Source organism: Pollachius pollachius (genome assembly GCF_949987615.1).
Source record: "Pollachius pollachius genome assembly, chromosome: 1".
NCBI lineage: Eukaryota > Metazoa > Chordata > Actinopteri > Gadiformes > Gadidae > Pollachius > Pollachius pollachius.
Genome location: NC_136934.1, coordinates 48,453,254 through 48,475,120, shown reverse-complemented (window position 1 = coordinate 48,475,120; position 21,867 = coordinate 48,453,254). Strand labels below are relative to the sequence as shown.

Sequence of the window (21,867 nt, the reverse complement as noted above, 5' to 3'; positions counted from 1 at the left end):
GGAAGCAATCATGTGTGTATTATAGCCCCCTCAAATATCCAATTTGAGAGACCCCCCTTTGGCTTGGGGCATCATTTCAGTTTGCCTAATGTTGGCTGGCCTGCTTCACAGAGGAAGGTTGGTCCTGTTGCGTGATGGCTTTTCTAGGTTTGAACACGTGCCACCATGGAACCTCTAAGTTACAGTGGGCAGGGCTCGGTAAGCACTGTCTGGTGCATACCGCATGACTTTGGAAAGGACTCGCTTCAATGACCTCCAAGACCATCCGAAATGGGCCGCAACAATGCATTCACACACACAGACACACACACACACACACACGCACGCACACACACACACACACACAGACACACAGACGCACACACACACACAGATATACAGACACACACACACACACACACACACACACAAACATACACAAACAGACACAGGCACAAACACACAGACACACACAGACACAGACACACACAAAGACGTACAAACACACAGACACAAAGGCACACAGACACACACACAAACAGATATACAGACGTATGTGAATATATTTCCGAGAATGTTTTTCTTTTACAACTCCAACCTCTGTGTCACGAGAGAAGGGCGGTTCAGAGAATGGACATCGCCCTTCTAACTCGGGCTTTGAGATAAAGCGTCTCCACGAACAAAGTGTGAGTTCCCATCTATTCACTGAATCCTCCTTCATCGCCCATCAGCCATCAAAAGCCATTCTTCCTCCACTCGTCCCTGCAGAAGCCACATCCCAAGCCTCCAGTCCCTTCACACAAAGAGATAAGGACACGCACACAAACCCCATACAGACCCAGACATACACGCTTTTTCTGTTTGGCACAACCCCTCCACTCCTCTTAATATGGCTGTGTTCTGTGTCTATGTGTCTCCTTATTCTTCTCTTTGGTCGACTCTTTATCTCGCACATGTACAGACAAAAACAAGTGTAAACGCAGGCGTCAGGGTGCACACACACGCAAACACACACACACACACACACACACACACACACTCATATACACACACAAACACACACGCACAAACTCATACACACACACACACACACACACACACACGCATACGCACACACACACACACACACACACACACACACACACACACACACACACACACACACACACACATACAAACATTGATTTAGCGTGCACGGGCACTTACAGTTGTGTTGTGTGTGTATGTGTGTGTGTGTGTGTGTGTGTGTGTGTGTGTCTGTTTGTGAGTGTGTGTGTGTGTGTCTGTGTGTGTGTGTGTGTGTGTGTGTGTGTGTCTGTGTGTGTGTGTGTGTGTGTGTGTGTGTGAGTGTCTGTTTGTGAGTGTGTGTGTGTGTGTGTGTGTGTGTGTGTGTGTGTGTGTGTGTGTGCTGTGCGTGTCCTGGAGACAGGTGTTAGATTAGCTTGCTGGAAGAAAGGAGTTGGGCTCTTGTGATGGAGGAGAGCTGGCCTGGAGAGCTGAGAGGCAGGTGCAGCGCAGCACCAAGGCCTCTGCATTCATTGCCTCTCTTGTCACTTGTGCATTCACGTGCAAGTGTGTCGCGCACGCAAACACACACACACACACACATACACACACGCACACATGCCCGCTCGGCTGCAGTCATGTTCGTGTGTGGCTAATTATTAGCCATTTGTGTGAGTGTGTGTTTGCAATGACTACTACACATCAACGCGTGAATGTGTGTGTTTATCTTTGTTCTCTCTTCTCCACTGTGGTTGACTCACACACACACATGCATAAATATGTGTGTGTGTGTGCGTGTGTGTGTGTGTGTGTGTTTGTGTGTGGAGGGCTGTGGTTGATTCACACACACATGCATAAATGTGTGTGTGTGTGTGTGCGTGTGTGCGTGTGTGTGTGTGTTTCTGTGTGGAGGGCTGTGGTTGATTCACACACACATGCATAAATATGTGTGTGTGTGTGTGTGTGTGTGTGTGTGTGTGTGTGTGTGCGTGTGTGTGTGTGTTTGAATGTGGAGGGCTGTGGTTGATTCGGGGGGGTGGGCGGACAGCCATCCAATATATTGGGAAAGAAGGGAGCAAGGGGGGAGGGGGCGGGGGCTAGGGTTAAGCCGGGGTGGGGGGGATGGCCTGCTGTAATGGGGAGAGCTATAGGTCCTGGCCAGAACCAGTCTGTGGTTGGCCAAAACCACGTGGCAACCGCCCCTCAACAGCCGGCCTGTCTGCGCACGTTTACACACACGCACTCTCACCCACACCCACGCACACAGGCACCCCTCTCCACACACACACACAAACAAACACACAGAGGCACCCGCCTGCACACAGGCAAACACGCACACACGCACACGCTGGCACCCGCCTGCACACGCACACGCACACGCACACGCACACACACACACACACACACACACACAGTGTTAATGGCTTAAGGAAATATAATTGCTCAGAATATACAATGTCCTGTATTGTATACAATGTATACAATGTCAATGATTTATGGATAGTGAGGGAAGGTGCCATATTGTTAACTGAGGTTCAGTCCATGACGGTGTGCATGAGGTTGTGGCCTGGATATTTTTAAGATGTCTGGCAGTATCATAAGGTATAAGATTAACTGACTGGAAATAATGTGGAGCACAGGTCAAGCAGTTCATTGTTTGATGACACTTTCATTAAATTGATGAAAGGGAAAACATATGTAGTGATGCACTACTGTATTCATTGTATCTTTTTTGCACTCACCACTTTACACACTGAACAGTTTAAATCTTAGAAAAAATAAACTGTTTTTTAAAGCTTCTTCTTTTTGTGGCTTAAAAACATAAACGATTACATTCTATTCATTCAGGGACCAGCAAACTGGCCCATAAAACATGCATGGTGTACAAAGAGCTAGACTGTCTGATCACCATAATTAAGAACCACCCCCCCCTCCCCCCACACACACACACACACACACCACACACACTCTCCTCTACGAAACATCAATCATAGACTCCCCTACCAGCATGGTGCCATCCTACACACACACACACACACACACACACACACACACACACACACACACACACACCCACACCAGAGAGCATGGCATGTGTTGTGCAGTATGTACGTGTAAACAGCCAACCACAGACACAGCACTTATATACCGCAACGTCCATTGTTACATCGGTCTATATTTATTTTTTTCCTCATCTCTCGGACCACCTCTCCCCCCTGTGACCGCCCACTCCCCTCCTTTCTGTTTTTCTTAATTGTAGTGTTCACTACGGTGAGCAGCAATCAGTCACCGGCGTACAGGGGGCTGGTTGGAGAATCGACCTGAGCTCTAATAGCTTCTGCTTTTCTCATCAGACACAACATCATTTATAAAAGGCACATTCCGGACCACCTCCCCCCAACCAAAAAGAAACAGGGGAAAGAAAAAAGCTCCGGAAATTTATACTATTTTCTCTCTCTCTCTCTCTCTCTCTCTCTCTCTCTCTCTCTCTCTCTCTCTCCTCTCTCTCTCTCTCTCTCTCTCTCTCTCTCTCTCTCTCTCTCTTAATGTGCTGCTAAGTGCTGGTAGTAAAATCAAAATCCTTGCTGGTAGGAAATGCCTCATATTAAAAAGGTAATATTAGGTAATAATAACAATAGGATAAGGGTGAATGCTTTTTATTTTTCACTTTCATACTGATGATGTTGCTTTAGTTGATCATTTAATTTATTGATATTCCAGATAACTTTATAATCGTTATTTTTGATCTTTGAGATATTAACAAGGGCTGTATGAAGACAATGTTAGCTGTTCGATTTAAATAACACGCAATAGAAAAAACATTATTATGAACATATTACAAAGCCCATAGAACTGTGTTATCCGACTGATTAGGAAATGTGGTCAATAGCTGATATAATCAAACATATCTGCATCTCCCTCCTGCATCTGTTTGTTACTAAGCTTACTAAAAAATGTTTGTTTATTACGCCACATTCATGAGGAATGATGGATTCACCCTGGACAACTTAAAGCGGCTGGCTTCTTTGAACACTCTTGGAGCGAAACATGTTCACATCAGAGTGATATCAAAAGAACCGAATGAGAAAGCAGAGCCCTTGAGATTCCAGAGTACACGGGTGAATTGGCAGGTTACCAAATATTATTTTCGCTTTTAACACATAAGACAATAGATTATTTCATGTGAGAAGCTATACTATGTGTGTACGTATCTATGTATGTATGTTGTCCTATGGTTGTTTTGTGGTTGTGTGTATGCCGTATGTAGCCTATGTTGTGAGTTGACGTATGTCTGTGTGTACGTATATTTACTCATCTTGCAAGACGTCTGCCCACCAGCAGATGGCGATCTTGCAGAAATATAAATCGTAGCATATGTATATCAAGTAATAGAGGTAGACTACGATATGCATTCTTGAGGCAAGATATTACAAGGGTTTACCATGTATATCTCAGTAATAGAAAGGTAATCAAAGACATTTTGTCAGGAAAATGTTCACCGTTTGGAATCCCATACGAATATGATCTATATTGTATTGCTATGTCATAGTCCTGCATGTATTCCTGTTGAAATGCCCCCTTTCCAAACATAAAAGTGGTTGACATTTCAATCTTTAGTTATTTGTGGTTTTCTCATCTCTATGTAGCCTACATGATATACCAAGTAAATATATTCAAACTTCTAACTATTATATAACATTGTTACAATGACATGGGGATTTAACCGAGCTTGAGATAGTTCAAAATAATGTTAAACCTTCAATAAACACTGAAGTTAATCTAATCACTCCTCAACCTTTAACAGTTCAAGTGATGCTATTGTTCATCAAGAAACAGTCCAACAGTCTCGACAAAACACACACATTGACAAAAACATGTGCAGTGTTTTTACCATTCTTTCACGGAGATGTACATTTTCTTACAATTGTTTTTTAACTCTATGAATAATAATGCTCTTTATTACACACACGCGCACACACACACACTCACACACAGTCCCCCTTTCTCCCACTAATGAGCTACAGGCTGTTATCAGTCATTACAGGAAGCCTGATTATCCCACTGGCATTCTGCACACGCTCACTGAGAACTTCCTGAAGGTGACCTTTTCGCGTTGCCATGGAGACCGCCCTTGTCTGTTATGAGGTGCTAAGCTTGTACACACAGACGGCGTGCGAGAAATTGAAAGTGAGAGTGTGAGAGAGAGAGAGAAAGCAAGAGAGAGAGAGAGAAGAATGAAAGAGAGAGGAGATGGAGAGAACAAGAGAGAGAGAGAGAGAGAGAGAGAGAGAGAGAGAGAGAGAGAGAGAGAGAGAGAGAGAGAGAGAGAGAGAGAGAGAGAGAGAGAGTGTGTGTGGTGGGGGGGGGCAGAGAGAGGGTGGGCAGTGAGAGAGAACAGAACATTTTCTTCCCAGTAGCATTAGCACACTGCATTCAGACTGCACAGAGACAAGTCAACACAGGTGACATCATGCAGCGCAGCACTTTGTGAAACACAAACAACTAAGCTTGGAAAAAAAGGATTTACATATCATTTGGATTGAACCAATCTAGATATCTAATGTTCATGACTGCATATCGGGTTTATTAAATTCATGATACTCTGGTTATTTTATTAATGTTTAACACTTAAGAATAAGGGTACATTAATTAACAATTGATTAACATTAATAAAAGCAGTAATAAGTATTAGTAGACCGATTAAAGGTGTTAGTATTACTAACCCGATTAAATAATGTATAAATTAATACGGGGGTTAACATGAAAACCATTACCTTAGTTAACATGAACCCATTAACCTAGTTAACATAAACACCATAAATGAACATAAATTATAAAATGTTTGCATTACCCTTTAGTTAATGTTAATTAACTTCATATAAGGCTTATTCCTGCGTTAACTAATTCATGGTCAATAATTTACCCTTACTCTAATGTGTTACCAGTTATTTTTGAAAGGGGCGATAATTAAAGAGATAATATACTGTACATGTGAGTATATGTTATAAGTAGGATTTAGCAATGTTATCGTATGTTCATCATCAACTGCCAGTATTTGAAGAGCCAAAAGTTCCTAGTATTAAAAAATCGTGCGACTTTTTGCATAAACTCGCAAGCAACATTTGGAGGTATCAGGAAATTATGAATATTCAGTTAATTCGGTGCATGAGAGCAAGCACGTTAAATATCAAGTTGTTAGGATTTTGCAAAAAGTAGTTTTCACACAAAGCAAAACAAATAGTAATAATAAGCTTGCAAAAAACTGCAAAAGGGACCTTCAAACTAAACGATTAACAGATATCAGAGTTCAACCAGAACAGAACGTTTTAACTTGAAGGAAAACACAACAACCCTAACCTAATAGATGTTTTGCTGCTCTTTAGCTCAACAATTCCTGGTGTTGGAAGACGGCAGGAATTCTAAAGAGAGACCACCGGAGGCTCCAGAATTAGGTTTTACAAAACGTCACATCGCCGCAACATCAGGGGGAGATAGGTCAACAGCCAGCCCCCTGGCAGTGCGTCAGAATGTAGCAGGAACCGCAAAAAACAACCTCATTGCATTTATTCCCTTTAACCTTCAAGCCAAAAAAAAGGGGAAGACCAAATTAAGAAACTGAATTGATCTTTCTCTCATTGAAACATAATGGAATGATGCGTGGTTCTAAGTTCTTGCTTGTTTATGTGCGCAAGTTTGACCCTCAGGGAAAGAGGTGGATATGATGGATGCCAACATCTTTGAAGATAATAAACAGATTTACGCCAGCTAGGAAGTAGCTGAATAAAACTAATACGCTTTTGGCGGAGAACTAATTGCTTGCTGCCTCGGTTGTGAACCATGCGTTTTAAGGTGTGTGAAATATTCCCTTTTCTTTATTTTTTAAACAAACGACTTACTCTACTTCAGCTTAAGTCAATTGAAAGCCATAGGCTATAGACACTTTGTTATTTTTTAATTTCTAGAGAACAGTACCTGCAATGTATCTTTTTGTGAAATTACAAATATGTAGGCACTACATGAAGTCATGCTGTACGGTAGATGATTATACACTTATTTTATGTAAACAAAAAGTACAAAAATAATCTAAACAAACAGGAAAACTATCAAACTACAAAATATGACACTGACAGCACCAAGACAAGAGCTTTTCCTCAGATGCTGCTTCAAAGAGCTGTTCACACTAAATAAATTGATAAACACTCTAATTTGCATTAATGATTAATGCAAAGAAACCCAGCCATGTGACGGTGGAGGAGCTTCACTCCAGTCTTTGTGTTGCTGGATGTGTTTTCCCGCTCCAAGGTTGGTCCTCCATAAGCACTGTGTGTGTGTGTGTGGGGGGGGGGGGATGACTAACAGCTGCTTACGTCATTAGCAAGCAAGCAACATCTCCCATAAAGCTGTCACAAGCAGTGAGAGTTAAACTCTGCTTGACGTCAAGAAAATAACAGGGCCCAGTAAGTCGAGAACTTAAAAGCCCCGGTCGCCCGAATCTGTCACTCACTCTCAGTTAAGGTTTGTTTTAGCGTTGTTGGCGTTTCACTGTGCAAAGGCCTATTCAAGCGATACCTAATGTTTTCCAGGCAAAACGCATGCCGAGAAACAGACCGTTACTGGATGCTATTAAGGCGGGATATCTCCAATTAGGAGAGTATTACATCTACAAAATGTTCAGTGTCTACATCCTGGTTGTTCTGACACAAAACTTATAAAATACCCTCGGGCACGATATACTATGCTGAATAAAACCACGTTGACACCCGAATGGACTTTGTAGATGTCAATCAAACTGCTGCAATGCAATCCCGGAATTAAAGACAATCCCGGAAGTAAACATAGACGTTTTTAAACAGCTTTTTATTATAGCAATAAATTATAGTGAAAAGTTGATGGAGGAGGACAAATAACAAACTTGAACCTATGACCATGAGAAGACTTTAACATCCCCCTTGAGTTTATGCTGTTGTGACTCAGCTCACAGACAAGGCCAGGCAGGCACGTATCCCAGCATGCTTTATAACAAAAGCCCTTCAAAGCAAGAGCACACATTTCGCAACAATGTGTTTTTTTTGTTTTGGTGCCACACAGGCTCCAATGGTATACTATTGAATCAAAACATTTGCAATGTCAATACATTACGCAACGACGATCGCACACTCACACACAAACACTAAAACTCACTCTACACACACACACACACACACACACACACACACACACACACACACACACACACACTTTCTTTAGCTGATCTAACTTTCCATCCACAGTCTAGAAGGTTCTGCCCTGCCCTATAGAGTCCTCCATTACGACTTCTGTTTAACGAGGGTAAAGTTACAGCTGGAGTCGGTACGGGGGGATGATTCACCCTCCGCAGGAATGGCCAGTCGGTGACTAACGCGCGTCTTCACACTGTAGACGTCAATATCAGCGCTAAAAATAGACCGTCTTGGAATGTGACTGGATGCTGCGTACTGTAGATATACAAGGTTCTCTCTCTCTCTCTCTCTCTCTCTCTCTCTCTCTCTCTCTCTCTCTCTCTCTCTCTCTCTCTCAACATCAGCCATGTTGTAGGGTCTTGTAGAGTGGTTTGTTGTAGAAATGATTGACCAGCTATTGTCTCCCTCATATCATCATTATGTATCAGGCGTAAACATTGAGCCAGTTATTTGTAATGATGAGCTAATTACATTCAAGTATCAGTAATAGGATTAGTAACTGTTCACCGCAGACTGTTTATCCAATCAGCTTCATATAAGCACACGCTCTTCTCAGATGAACCGGGCTGGAGTCAGACATGCGGCCTGTAATCAATGTATGTCTGTCTGGATGTCTGAAGGAATACATTTTATCCATTCTTAATCCAGGCATACAGGGGAACAACTCCAGTGACCAATGAAGCATATGCTGAAGAAACAGCATCTCAAAAAGCACACAGAGACATGAACAAAATCCTAACCCATCAGCAAATTTGATACTGTATACGTATGTGTGTACATACAGATAACTTTATTGATGCTGGAGGACATTTTTTCTAAGCAATATATATAATATTACTTAGTTAAAGCCAGAAAGATAAAATATGTGTATTAATGTATGTCTGTGTATTTGAATGAATTATTATGTGTGTGCATGCATCATTTGTATATATTGTAGCAGTGTAGCATGTGTATGTAGGCCTATAGAATCAGGTTGTTATTATCTCCGATTTTTTATTAACCTTTAAATGCCATTTTTTAATGAAACATTTATTTAGACTAATAATTTGCTCTTAATTTGATTACGTTGTAGGCCACACATGAAAAACCGGTCCTGGATGTTTTCATCCTAATTACCGTCACGGGAGCGCATGCGCAGTAACCAATCGGAAATGTGAATCATATCGCCCAGAGAGGAAGCAGAGGGAGGGAGGGGGAGCGAGCGAGAGAGCGACAGACAGAGAGGTGAGCCATAGTGTAGAGAGTGATGGGACCTGGCTAACGAAACAGCAGCGAGTGATCACTCTCCCAGCCGGTAATGACAGGTAGAAGAGTATTGTTTTATTGCGATCAGCATGATTCATTCGTTATATCTTACACGATTAAGTTGCGTCTCTACCTCGCATCCAAAAGAGGACATTGCATTGCTTTCTTCTTTGAATTGTAACCACTCTTCTGACGATGTCAAACTGTGGAAGTGAAATAAATAAACAGCGGAGGAAATATGGTCATGCGATTATTATGTTTAATGAGATTTTCTCTTCTGGGCGTCGATAGTCTCTTGCATATGCACTGCTTGTTTTGTGGCGTTCCTAACTGTATTAGGCCTACTTTTGCTGTGGATGACCTCTTAAAACGCACGCGTTCTGATTTGTTTCCCTTTTTCGATCGATTTGTAAAACTGTATAACCTCGATTTGTTTTTAATGTGTCGTTTTTAGAAGCGAAATGCAAAACATAGACCGTGCGTGTGTCTATTCGCGCCCCAAGGGGGTTGGGAGGACATGGGCTCTGTGTTCACGAGGCGTCACGCATGACGTCTGTGTTTTGAGGCTTTCTTCAGAGGACATTTCAGCACCATGGATAGCTCCATGTTCTAAACATGGAATATAACATCCCAACCGTCACACAAACGTGTTTTTACATGATGAATCCATCAATCTTATCCAAAAGAATTAAAGGATTAAAAGGATGGCTGATTTCAGATAACGTTTAGTTCATCGCAGCAGTGAAATAGGGTATCAAGAGATATCCTGCTGAGTAAAATGCAACAGCCTTTTGGTGATTCAATATAATACTTAAAATAGCCTACCTATGCAAATATAGATACATCTTTCTTATGACTTCTCACAAAATAGACATTCAACTACATTTAACTACTAACAAATGTCAATGTGTCAACATAATGCACAAAGGCTTTCACATTATTAGCGTAGGCCTACTGGTAGTAGGGCTTCATTGACGGAGTACAGTATAGTCCCATGGGAAAGAACCAGTTCATACAGATCACACAAGTTACTGATATACAAATGTTCTATTCTCTTGCAGTAACCAATGGCAACCGGTCAGTTATTTCTCACAACCTGAGATGAATAAGGGATGCTTCTGGCATACGCTGTTCAACCAATGTAACATCCGTATATGCTTGTAGAATGTAACAGCTATGATGCATTTAAAAAACACTTCCACACTAAGGGGTAGTGTGTAAGTGTGTGTGTGTGTTGAATATTGAATATCACTGTTGGCATTACAGACACTGCTACACTATCTTAGGGTTGAGGAGCAGTCTCTCTCTTTGACCTCTAATGTATCTTTGTATTAGCACAGACACTCTAGCAACCAACTCTGTTTCTGCAGAGTTGTGTGTGTGTGTGTGTGTGTGTGTGTGTGTGTGTGTGTGTGTGTGTGTGTGTGTGCACACGTGTCTGCCGGGGTGTATGTGTGTGTGTGTTTTAATAACAGCCGCACGCAGCTGTGGCAACCAAAGGAAATTGAGATTCACCGGGAGCAGAACTGAGAGAGCAGTAATAGGAAATGCAATGAGCTGTAAAATACCAGGATCCCGAAGGATATGGCAGAAAGTATAAAACCTTGCAACAAATCCCAAAGAATCATTGTCTGGTAAAAGCTATTTGGGTCTTTATCGAACAGCCTATACAAAGTAACTGAGGCTTAACCTTTTGTTGTTTTCAGTTCAACTTTAAACTTTTAAAGTTTTCAGTTCATTAAACATAATTGCTGCTCATCAATGCTTACATATTTGTAACTACAGATACACTCATACAATCTATACTGCGTATTCCAATCAATATTATGTTAATTATTGTGTTATGCAATGTCTTTTTTGAATATGTGGGGTCAATTTTATTGCAGATGGGTCCACACCTAAGGAGTTGTGCATCTCTGCATTCTATCTGCATGCGTTAAAACATTGTGCTCGTGGTTGTAAATTGTGGGCTTGTTCATGTGTGAATTATGCTGCTGGGGCAGAGTGTGGGAGACAGAGAGAGAGATAAATGGGCATAAGGGAGAGTGAGATGGAGAGAAGATATAAACAGAGAATATATAAATACAGATTGATCAGACGGAGACAGAGAGACATAGAAACAGAAGGAGACAGATAGAGGAAAAATATTTTGGATACATGGAAGGCAATGTGCCACAGATATTGATCCGTGTTTGGCTATATCTTCCTTAAGGTCTTTACTGTACTCTACACCAGTTAAACCTTGTGTATTTTGCTGCGTGTGTGTGCATGTGTGTGTGTGTGTGTGCAGACAGAAGGGAAGGATGACTTCTTGTCCTGAGATCTGTGGGTCGGAATATACTGAGCAAGCCCAGGCCGGTGTCAACTGCCAGCAGTACGGAGTGCGCTCATACCTACACCAGGTAGACACACACACGCACATACACGCATGTACAATCAGGCACACACGTCCATTCATGCCTTCAAGGACGTGCTCATGCAGTCATGCATGCACATTCATGCACGCACACAATGCCTGCACGCCTACAGACACTCAGATCACTTGCATAAACCAATGTGAACAGAAGACCGCTGAAGGGTGACTCATCAAATGGATTTCAGTCAGTAGAAATATTGTGTAATTCACTATTTCCATAATGGACGCACAAATCTCCATTCAAACGCATGCATCCGCCTTTGGGCACATTTACGAGGGCTTTCATAACAAGCTAACAAAGTGCTTACAGGCAGAACTATGAATCCAATCGGAGAAATAGAAAATAAAACATCCCTGGTTAGCAATGACAAACACGTGTTGAATACGGCAATGACCTAAATCACTTTCTCCTGCCCACTCCAGTTTTACGAGGAATGCACCGCCACGGTCTGGGAACGTGATGAAGATTTTCAGATTCAGAGATCGCCTAATCGGTGGAGCTCTGTTCTCTGGAAGGTGAGAGCTCGGCCTCATGTCTGCCCTGATTAAGGGGTCTCGGAAACAGCTCCTGTGCCATTTGGGATTCTGACGGTTTCAGTTTGACGCCAACAGCAATCCCAACATTCATCATGACATTTGTGAGACTAGCCTGGTTCACGTCCACTCCCTTTCTCTCTCCCTTTAGGTCTGTCTCACGTTCGGAACCCTGATCATGCTAGCAGGACTCATAGCTCTCCTGGTGGGCTATGCCACGCCGGCCCGCATCGAGGCCTTCGGGGCAGATGACCTCCTCTTTGTCGACAGGTATCGTACAGAGAACTGCCCCCCGTTTTACTCGCTCAACGCCAGATCCTGTTTGGTTTACTCGTATCTCGGGTCGTTCAGGATTCTATATTGTTGTGTGCCAACCTGAAAATAGACATGTAGGGGAACTACGAAAGCCGCAAATACGCGATGACATTACATTGATTGTACAAGGAAAGGCATTTTGGCATTCAACCAGTACAAAGCTGGAACAGTACAAGTAATTAAATTAGCTGCAGTGTAGGTAATGGCGGATACATATGCTATACAGATTAAGTGGAATTCAATATCAATTAGTGGCAAGCAACATTTGGGCAGGGGCAGGATTGTTATTTATGTCCTTACAAGCTCAGTCATCAAACATTCTCACTGTAGCTTTTACTCACCAATAGCTGAAGCTTGGCTATGCCATTTCTAACAAATAACACTCAAATAGCTCCTAAATCTTACCCACAGCACCTTGCGTATCAAGGTAGGCTGCCAGGAATAAAAATAGGCTACAATTCAAATGTATGCTACAAACAGCAATAAATATGCCTTCAAAAAAAGCCAACTATGTTATTTGAGGACATCATTTTTGGGTGCACTATTCTGGAAGAATGGGACCACAGTTTGGGTCATTTGCCATAAAGCTGTTTCCCAGCAACACCACAAACACATTCAAAACAAAACCTTGCTCATATCACACTACTACTGCCTCTATAGTAACACAGGACATGGTGAACTGTGCACACATCATGACTTCAGACCTACCCCCCTCAGACCTGTAGCTCCACTTCCTGTTAGGATACAGACCTGAAAGAGAAAACACCAGATGGACACAACAGGATCAGACCAATTAAAAAATTATAATCAACTATGTCATATGGGAAAGCATCCTTTATCCCCCCTTCCCATCTCATGAAAGGTCCTGGGAATTCAGCTCACAAAAGGAGTAGTCACTACAAGTGGAAATCCAGAACCCTTTCACCAACAGCAAATGGCCTATGTTCAACATGTCAACCACAGAAAATGTAACTTAAAAGGTGACATTTTATTACACCAGGGGTGAGTGTGATTAGCCAATACAAGGCATTTTGAAAATCTGCCTTTTCTGACATCACAAGTGGGCGTGTCCACCTAGATGTCTGCTCGATGGATCATTCTACCAGCCTACCCAGCGGTCTGTAGCAAACTCTGCTCATCTATCCGTCATACTTCTAGGTGGACAAGCCCACTAGTGATGTCATAGGGGCAGATTTCCAAAACGGCTTGTAATCAGCTAATCACACTCACACCTGGTGGTATAATATGTCACCTTTAAGCTTTTGCCTTGGCCAATGTCAGTTATGCGAATGTTTGCCCAAAAGCCATTCTTGCAGTGCACATGGCTTGCATAACGACACGTGCTGGGATAGGCAGCCACACCACCTGGTACATTATTACTAGCCCCATTTGTGACCCAGAGATCGGGTATGTTTGTAGTCAGGTGCACTAATGCATCCCCTATCTATTGCCTGTTTATTCTGCGTTTCTTAAAGAAATATTCATGCATATATTGTATGACAAAGGATAAACAACGCTTTTTAAACTGTCCAATGACGTTTTAAATATGCCATTTATTCAGACATGACTTTTGACTTTGCTCTGTGCTATAGTTGGCCATAGTTTGTGAGTTGAAGTCTTGTGGAAGATCATAGAACTACCAAGTAAATCAGATTTTTTTCCCAAACACCAAAAAACACACCAAGAAACTCCAGTAAGTAAGACACAAGTAATCTAGGACTGACCCAAATAGCTCTACAAATACATTTCCAAAACACCACAACCAAACAGAATATTCCAAGGCTACCTTTACATGATGACGGTCTGAACTGAAGACGCAAAAGTGGCGTTGCGTCTTTACTTTTTATTCCGCGTTTAGACGAGCGTTTTCGGGAGGAAATCTGCGTGCATACGGTGACGCAAAAGTGTGTGGATTTCGATTGGGTATGCATGTCAGGCGGCTAGGTGGTGCTGTGATACACTATCACACAACACCGCCTTGTCTGACTGCATGCGTAGAATCTTCCTTCTTCTCTTATCTGCGCCGCGAAAACCAAAACATAATTACAGATCCTTCTCTGTTCAGTAATACTATCTGTACATATCCTTTACATTCCGTGGGAAGACTCCTGTAAGTTTATTAGAGCTGCCAGACGGTCCGACGCATGGAAATAATCCAACATGTTTGTTTATTTCCCTGTACTGTCGCTGTTTGTGACGTAAATGCGTACGCGACGTGAGTAGATCTGAGCATAATTTTGCGTCTTGGCAGTAGACGGGAACGCTACGGCGGAGCGTATTCAAGGTTTCCACTCTGGAGGGTGGTTTCAGATTTTTGCGTTTTTAAGCCCCAAAATCGCTGTCACAGTCTAAACGAAAGGCACATCCGATAAAACATTCTGTTGTTTTTACCCGCAAGTGTCCTCGTGCAAACGCGGCCCAAGACTCCCAACAGTGGCATTCAAGTCCTTTGTTCTCAAATTGAACAACAATAAAATGCAATTAAATTTGAACAGCCAAACAAACATTATCCTAGACAAGACTTCATATAAGCATACATAATCATACAAACAAATCAGGACAAAAATACTAAACAATACAGAAATTTGACATACCGTCACGGGAGCGCATGCGCAATCTTTGACAAAACATCCATCCATTGCCTTACAGGAATAGTGCATCGTGACATTACCTACTCTTCAATAGCTCCAGACATCTTTGCAGAAAGTGCATATTGAGGTTGAGTGTTTGGTGTTGAGAGACCTTGCAGGTGTGTGATCAGCTTTAATGACTATCAGTGAACGAGTTTGTGGTTGGCATATGTTAACTTACGTACATATACCATCAACAACCCTGGGTTATATATGGTCATATTTAGTATATATAAAGTATTACATATAAAGTACACAACACAATCATAAATGTTGTATTGTGAGACGCTCAAAAAGATATTGATATTCCAATCAAAACTATGGATTTCTTTCTTTTTCTTTCTTTTCTACTCCCCCAGTCATGCAGTGAGTTTCAACAGGGCTCTGGATGTTTGCAAGCTGACTGGAGCTGTGCTGTTCTGCGTGGGGGGAACGTCCATGGCCGTCGGGTTCCTGCTGTCTGCGTTCGCCAAGAGCTACTCCAAAGAAGAGCTGTACCTCCAGCACAAGTTTAAAGAGAGGCTGGGGACTGTTGGTAAGCTAGCAAGCATTCGATTTGGTTGTTGTTGGCGTTTTCGGTTGTTTGTTGCAGCGTTGCTTCACTCATGCTAGGTTCAGGATACTAATGCAATGCAGGGATCGTTGTGATGTATACAGTTCTGCTAAACGTGTTCCTTAATTCTTTGTGCAGGATTACATGCATGATTCTTCATTGACATGATAAAGAAGAAAGAACATGGATTATTATACATCGTTCATATGCCTCATAGCATAATTGCCATATTTTAAGGTTCATCTTGTATTGCGGGTCAAAAATGCCTGAGTCAAATAGATGACTTGGGCAGATAGTTATTATGGAATGTGAAACCCACTCTGATTGGCTAAGGTTATGAACCAATGAGGCACTGGGAATCAGCCGCATTAGGAGAGTAGAGTCAGGTAAGATATCACAATTTGGCCAAAATATGACTTATGCTTGAGGATAACGACATTTAAAACATGAAAACATTTTCTCACAAACAGTAAATGAAATCCGGTTTGATTCAAGCATTTGTGAACAACAAAGTAAGGAACGTTCCGTGAACCCTCCGATTATTTCTCTGGCTAATGCCGCTGTGTGTTTTCCTCCTTGTTGCCATGACAGGTAATCCCATCACAAGATCTCCAACCCCTGGGGACGGCAAGGTTCCGGTCACTCTGTCTAAGGTTCAGAACATCCAGCCGCTGAGCAGGAAATCGGACACCTGACAGCTGCCCAAATGAAGTGATAACATCAAGGAAGGAAGAAAGATAGATATATAGATACATAGATATATATTGGTGTGTGTGCGAGTGTGTGTGTGTGCGCGCGTACGTTTGAGTTCATTTTTGTGGCTTTTCGAAAGGTCAGCTTACATCAGCGTGTGCTGCTGATCTTTCCTGGGTCCATGAAAGGTTTAAGGAGGGCTCAATGAATAACTACTGAGAACAGCGGTGGAATTATTCAAGCAGGCAGGCAGACAGCGCAAAATATCCCATACATCCATCTTCAGAAGTAGCTGAGCCGCCATGGGGCCCTGTTTTCCTGTTCAAACCCCTAGTTGGGATTACAGACACGCACTCTGACCCAGACGATCCTATCTCTGATAGGACAACTGCTGACGACGGCCGCTGGAATCAAAATAAGACTTGAACAAACAGCAAACAAACAATCTGTTTGATGTGAGTTTGTAGACGTGTTAGTGTGCGTGTGTGCTTGTGCGTGTGTGTGTGTGTGTGTGTGTGTGCGCGCGTGTGTACACAACTGCTTTTAATGGACACATTCCCATAGCATACATACCCAAAGTGGGGGGGCCATTCATTATTGATTCCTCAAAAGCCGACCAAACTCGGACCAGAATAGTGAGAGCAGACTTGACCTAATAGGAAGGGCACATGTCTCACTGACATTTTTATCCGGTCCACTAAAGGCCTTGGGCCCTGTCTCTGTCAGGGGATGATCAATAAACCAGATGAGACAGACAGGCATTGAAAAGGTGAACAAACGGGGGGCCGGGATGCGGCGGTGGGCCGATAGAGTCGTGTCCGTCAGTCCGCATCGCTGCCAACGAGAGCTTAGCAGAGACATAGTAGATAGAGAGCACGAGGTGATACAACAATTAGCATTGTTTCCCTCAGCTAGGATTTCAAGATTTTAAAGCAGAAGCACTTCCACATAGACACACACGAACACACAAAGATAAAGATACACACATCCCCCACCTTTCAAAATGTTCAACTTTCCTCCACTACTAAATATTCATGCACAGGTGCACGCCTCATCCCCCCACACCCACACATTCCACCCACCCTTCTCCTCACATTACATATTAATTTGAGATCTCACAGAAAGGCAGGACACACACACACACACACGCAAGGATGCAGCAGCAGCATCCACAGCCATGAGAGCCATGTCAATGGAGATAAAGGGTTGCATAATAGATCGGTGAGAAGCAGAGTCGCCCCAGCATCGCTGCTGCTGTCCACCACACCGACCATGATAACCATGACGGCATGATGGATTCATAAGTCACGGACACGCTAGGCTGGGGCGCACACACGAGCACTCCCATCATGAACCCGTTTTGAATTGAATTACAGAGGCGGTGTGATTGTCATGGACGGTGGCTCGGAGGCTGACGCCATGGTAACATCAGTCATGTAGTTGTTGTATCAATGTCTTGCTTAACATTTATTTTTTTATGCATTCTATTTTTCGTTTATTTTTATGTTCCATCTGTACTTATTGTTATGCAAGATGCGTTTCGGTTAACAAATAGAAAGATTTGGGAGTGTAAGCGAAAACACGGCACTTTAAGAAGAACATTTACGGATCAGGTTCACAGTTAGACGTCGACTGGGTTGGGTTGGACTGGGTTGAGTCATTGTGTTTCTTGTTAAGGGGTTTCAAAACAGGGTGCCATTCATGCAGTCGGCTTAATACACCTATGAACACGAACACCGCGGGCAAACAAACAAACTGTAAGATGACCTTTTGACCTTGTCCCACTAGCCAACACCTTCTGTTACAGTGGTACGGTGATATCTTTCTCCTTTGAATTACTTTGAACCATAGCTGCGAGACTGCCATCGGACTAAATTGGTGTGTGTGTGATATTACATCTATAGATGACTATATGGACATAACTAAATAGGACAACACCATTTAAGCTGCAAAATAAGAAGACATACACAGGACATTATGGGCAGGACAGAATTCCTTGAAAAGAGTCTGAACGATCAGTTCATGGTCAGTAAATGTGTTGACTCGTAGTAACATGTCATGTAAAATGAAGAGTTTCAGTTTCCTTGTCATATAAGTTACAATCTATATTTTTTTGCTCTTTACTCCTCGACTCAGTAGTTAATGTTAAACACTTGAAGACTCGTCTGATATAATTGTTAGGCTGTGATTCTCATCGTTTAAGCCAATGACTGTAGGAATACAGGAATAATTAACTATGTGTGAGACCTGTCTTGAAGACATGGTTAATGCAATGCAGAGATGTTGAAGAAACTTGTCAAATTAAAGTTTTGAAATCACAATGGCTGCCCAGAGCTGCTTTTGTTCATCAATTGTAATCTTGGATCATCGCCCATGTGTGTATCAAATGACCTCAAGGTACATTCAGCAATGCCTCGCCAAGATACTTTTGGATTGAGTACAACAACTGTGCCAAGTGGGGAAAAGCTTGGAGCCATTTGACAACAATACAATGTATTCTTCTTAAAATGGCTATCTTGAAAAGGAACAGACATAGCATATACATATTTGATTCTGCAAAATAAAACCGAATTTCAGCAGGCCTACATGGAAATATATGTTCTGTTATATTTGTTCAACGAAAATGTCAGAAAAAAATATTTAAAGCTACTCTAAAATGAAAGAGATATCATGATTAAGTGATCAAATTAGATAATGGTCAAAACTGAAGTCTTGTGTATCACCACAGATCCTCCACCTCCAAAAAAACAACATATTCTCGATTTCGAAACAATGTAATTAAATTTTATGTATTGTTTATACATTTATTTAAAATGTCCAAAATATGAAACCATTTGAAGATGCCTCAAAGATAGAAGGCAGCTTCTCATCTTTGTTCTCTCTGTGTTCAGTTGCATGTATGCTTTGTGCACATGTGCTTTGGGCCAATGTGCACATAGAGTACAATGTGAACTGAACAAAAAAGTGCAGGCATGAACCCCCTAAACCCTTGAATGCGGTTGTCTCCTGTTGAGCGCTGAAACACCAACGAAACGTTAGAACATAACATAACAGTCTGCACAGCCAGTAACTGCAGTTGGATGTGCAATTTGTAGTTGGATCACAGATGCACATGCACACGCACACCCATACACACACACACACACACACACACACACACGCACACACACACACACACACGCACACACACACAGACACACACACACACCCATGCCTAAAGCACTCCTTGTGAGGATGGATGAGGCTTCCAGAAATAGAACCTTATGGATCATTAAGTTTACTGGTGGAATTGTATGACTCACACACATCAGACTGGCGTCTCTTCCAAACACACACTCACACACGCTCACTGTCTCTGTCTGACTCTGACTCTCTCTCTCTCTCTCTCTCTCTCTCTCTCTCTCGCTCTCTCTCTCTCTCTCTCTCTCTCTCTCTCTCTCTCTCTCTCTCTCCTTTCCACCCTTAATTGTTCTGCCACTGAGTTGCTATGATGGACACAAAGCACATCACTGGCTGGATCCAGATTCAATCCGATTGGCTGCAGCAGTCATAGAAACTGATTTGGTTAAGAGACGCTGTCTTCCGGTTGGTCGGCAGGTGGGGTGGGGTGGGGTAGGTGCATGAGGAGCAGGGTTCTGTAAACCCAACCAGGGTTGGGCTAATGGTTAGGGCCTCCATAGTGTCATGTGTTTCATTTAAACTCCAAATTGCTGTTGATTTCAGGAAATACCTATCCTGACATCGCCAGAACAAATTAGAAAATGCCTATTAGCCTGGAAGCCTTTCCAAGTTCGTTTTAGATTTCCAAGTGTGTTATCAATCGGCGAAAATAAATGGTGTAATTTGATAGACCTACAACCAATCAGAGCAAGGAGACTTGTGACACATCAGCTGCAGCCATCTTGGTCGTTGATGAAAACGCCTCAATGGCACTCCCATTGGGCGCTTCTCTACAGTCATCTTATTAAACCCACCCCCTACTAGATAAAGGTTGTGAGGGGAGGGGAGGGGCAGACTCATATTCCAAAGCAAACTAAACAAGAGCTCTCAGGTACGTCTCGTTCCCAGACTAGGAAATCACATTTTAGAAGTCAAGGTCAACATACAGAACTCCTCTTGGGTTTGAGGAAGCTTGACATTCTTTGAACGACACCAAATGAGAAATGCTGATGCTGCCGCGTCATTGGTTGTGGAAAATGGAGCCAGTACCTTCAATTAATTGGTCTGTAACCATACAGACTGGCTTCATAAAAGGGTCACCTCGCCTTCATATTATTAATAGATTCTCCTTGTTAATGTATGTCATGTCATACAAATTATTGCCTACTCAAACATGAAAGACAAAACGACACAGGTTATATTTAGTTCCTTTATTTTTTACTTTAAAAATCATCTGTTTGTTGGAAGGTCTTATAGAAGAGTGTATTATTATATAGCAGAGAAAGTAGAGATGGTATTTTAACTGTCTAATACTCTTATTGTCTTCTTCATCTTTTTTAATTATTTGAACATACAGTTGCACATAGCTTATTGTACTCACTTACCCCCTTTTGATAAAATATTGCCGCCCAGCACTCTGCAATAGCACAAAATAACATATAGAGAGAACAAATTAAATACAATATAAAATATGGCAACAAGTGCCGATATTATGCTTCCAGACAATGTGAACATAAAATCCAAAGAAAGACAAGAAAAAAGGAGCAAGAATAACAATGTTGACATTAATTGAGAAAACTAATTAGGGAAAACTCAACACGAAATGATAGAAGTTATTAAGTAAATAAATATAAAATGGTCCCAGAAAGTACATTTAAAACGATGCCTTTTAATTACGTGTGTGCAGATTTTCTCTCAGTTGAGTAATTAAACATTTCAGCAAACCCACAATCTTTCGGCAGGGTATCAAATGCAAACCTTCAGGGAGGAATTACAAAACAAACAAACGAACAAATGACCATCACAGCATAGGCAACAAGGATGTTACCCCATCGACTGGAAGCACTATTACAAAAAAGAATGCATACATTCAATACGTTCTTCTGAAAATAAACACATTATCATTATCAATGTAATTGATGTTTCTCTTCATCCATGCCTATGGCTACAACACTCACAAACACCATCACAAACTGACACAATAATACAGATTATAACATGAGAATCAATATTATAACATAAAAAGCTTTGGTCTATAGTGGAAATGAACATTTTGGTGGTACCTTTCATGGCATTCCAGTGGTTGAATTAAGAAAGACACAAGACAGGTATTCAAAT

The 21,867-nt window shown here is 42.0% G+C and overlaps 1 protein-coding gene across 1 annotated transcript; it reads left to right on the top strand.

Annotated features, from left to right (window-relative positions):
- The first annotated feature begins 9,433 nt into the window (after positions 1 to 9,433).
- Positions 9,434 to 16,985, top strand: nrsn1 (neurensin 1). Its single transcript, XM_079741217.1, has 6 exons — positions 9,434 to 9,508; positions 11,740 to 11,851; positions 12,289 to 12,381; positions 12,551 to 12,669; positions 15,704 to 15,879; positions 16,489 to 16,985. The coding sequence occupies exons 2-6, from the start codon at positions 11,753 to 11,755 to the stop codon at positions 16,590 to 16,592; spliced, it is 591 nt and encodes a 196-aa protein (XP_079597343.1). The 5' UTR covers positions 9,434 to 9,508; positions 11,740 to 11,752; the 3' UTR covers positions 16,593 to 16,985.
- Positions 16,986 to 21,867: the final 4,882 nt, after the last annotated feature.

What these genes read in the sequence shown, in the direction of transcription:
- nrsn1 (XM_079741217.1), top strand. Translation starts at nt 11,753, where the DNA reads ATGACTTCTTGTCCTGAGATCTGTGGGTCGGAATATACTGAGCAAGCC. An exon ending in GGAGCTCTGTTCTCTGGAAG is followed by an intron (nt 12,382 to 12,550) that starts GTGAGAGCTCGG and finishes CTCTCCCTTTAG; the next exon opens with GTCTGTCTCACGTTCGGAAC. An exon ending in AGAGAGGCTGGGGACTGTTG is followed by an intron (nt 15,880 to 16,488) that starts GTAAGCTAGCAA and finishes TTGCCATGACAG; the next exon opens with GTAATCCCATCACAAGATCT.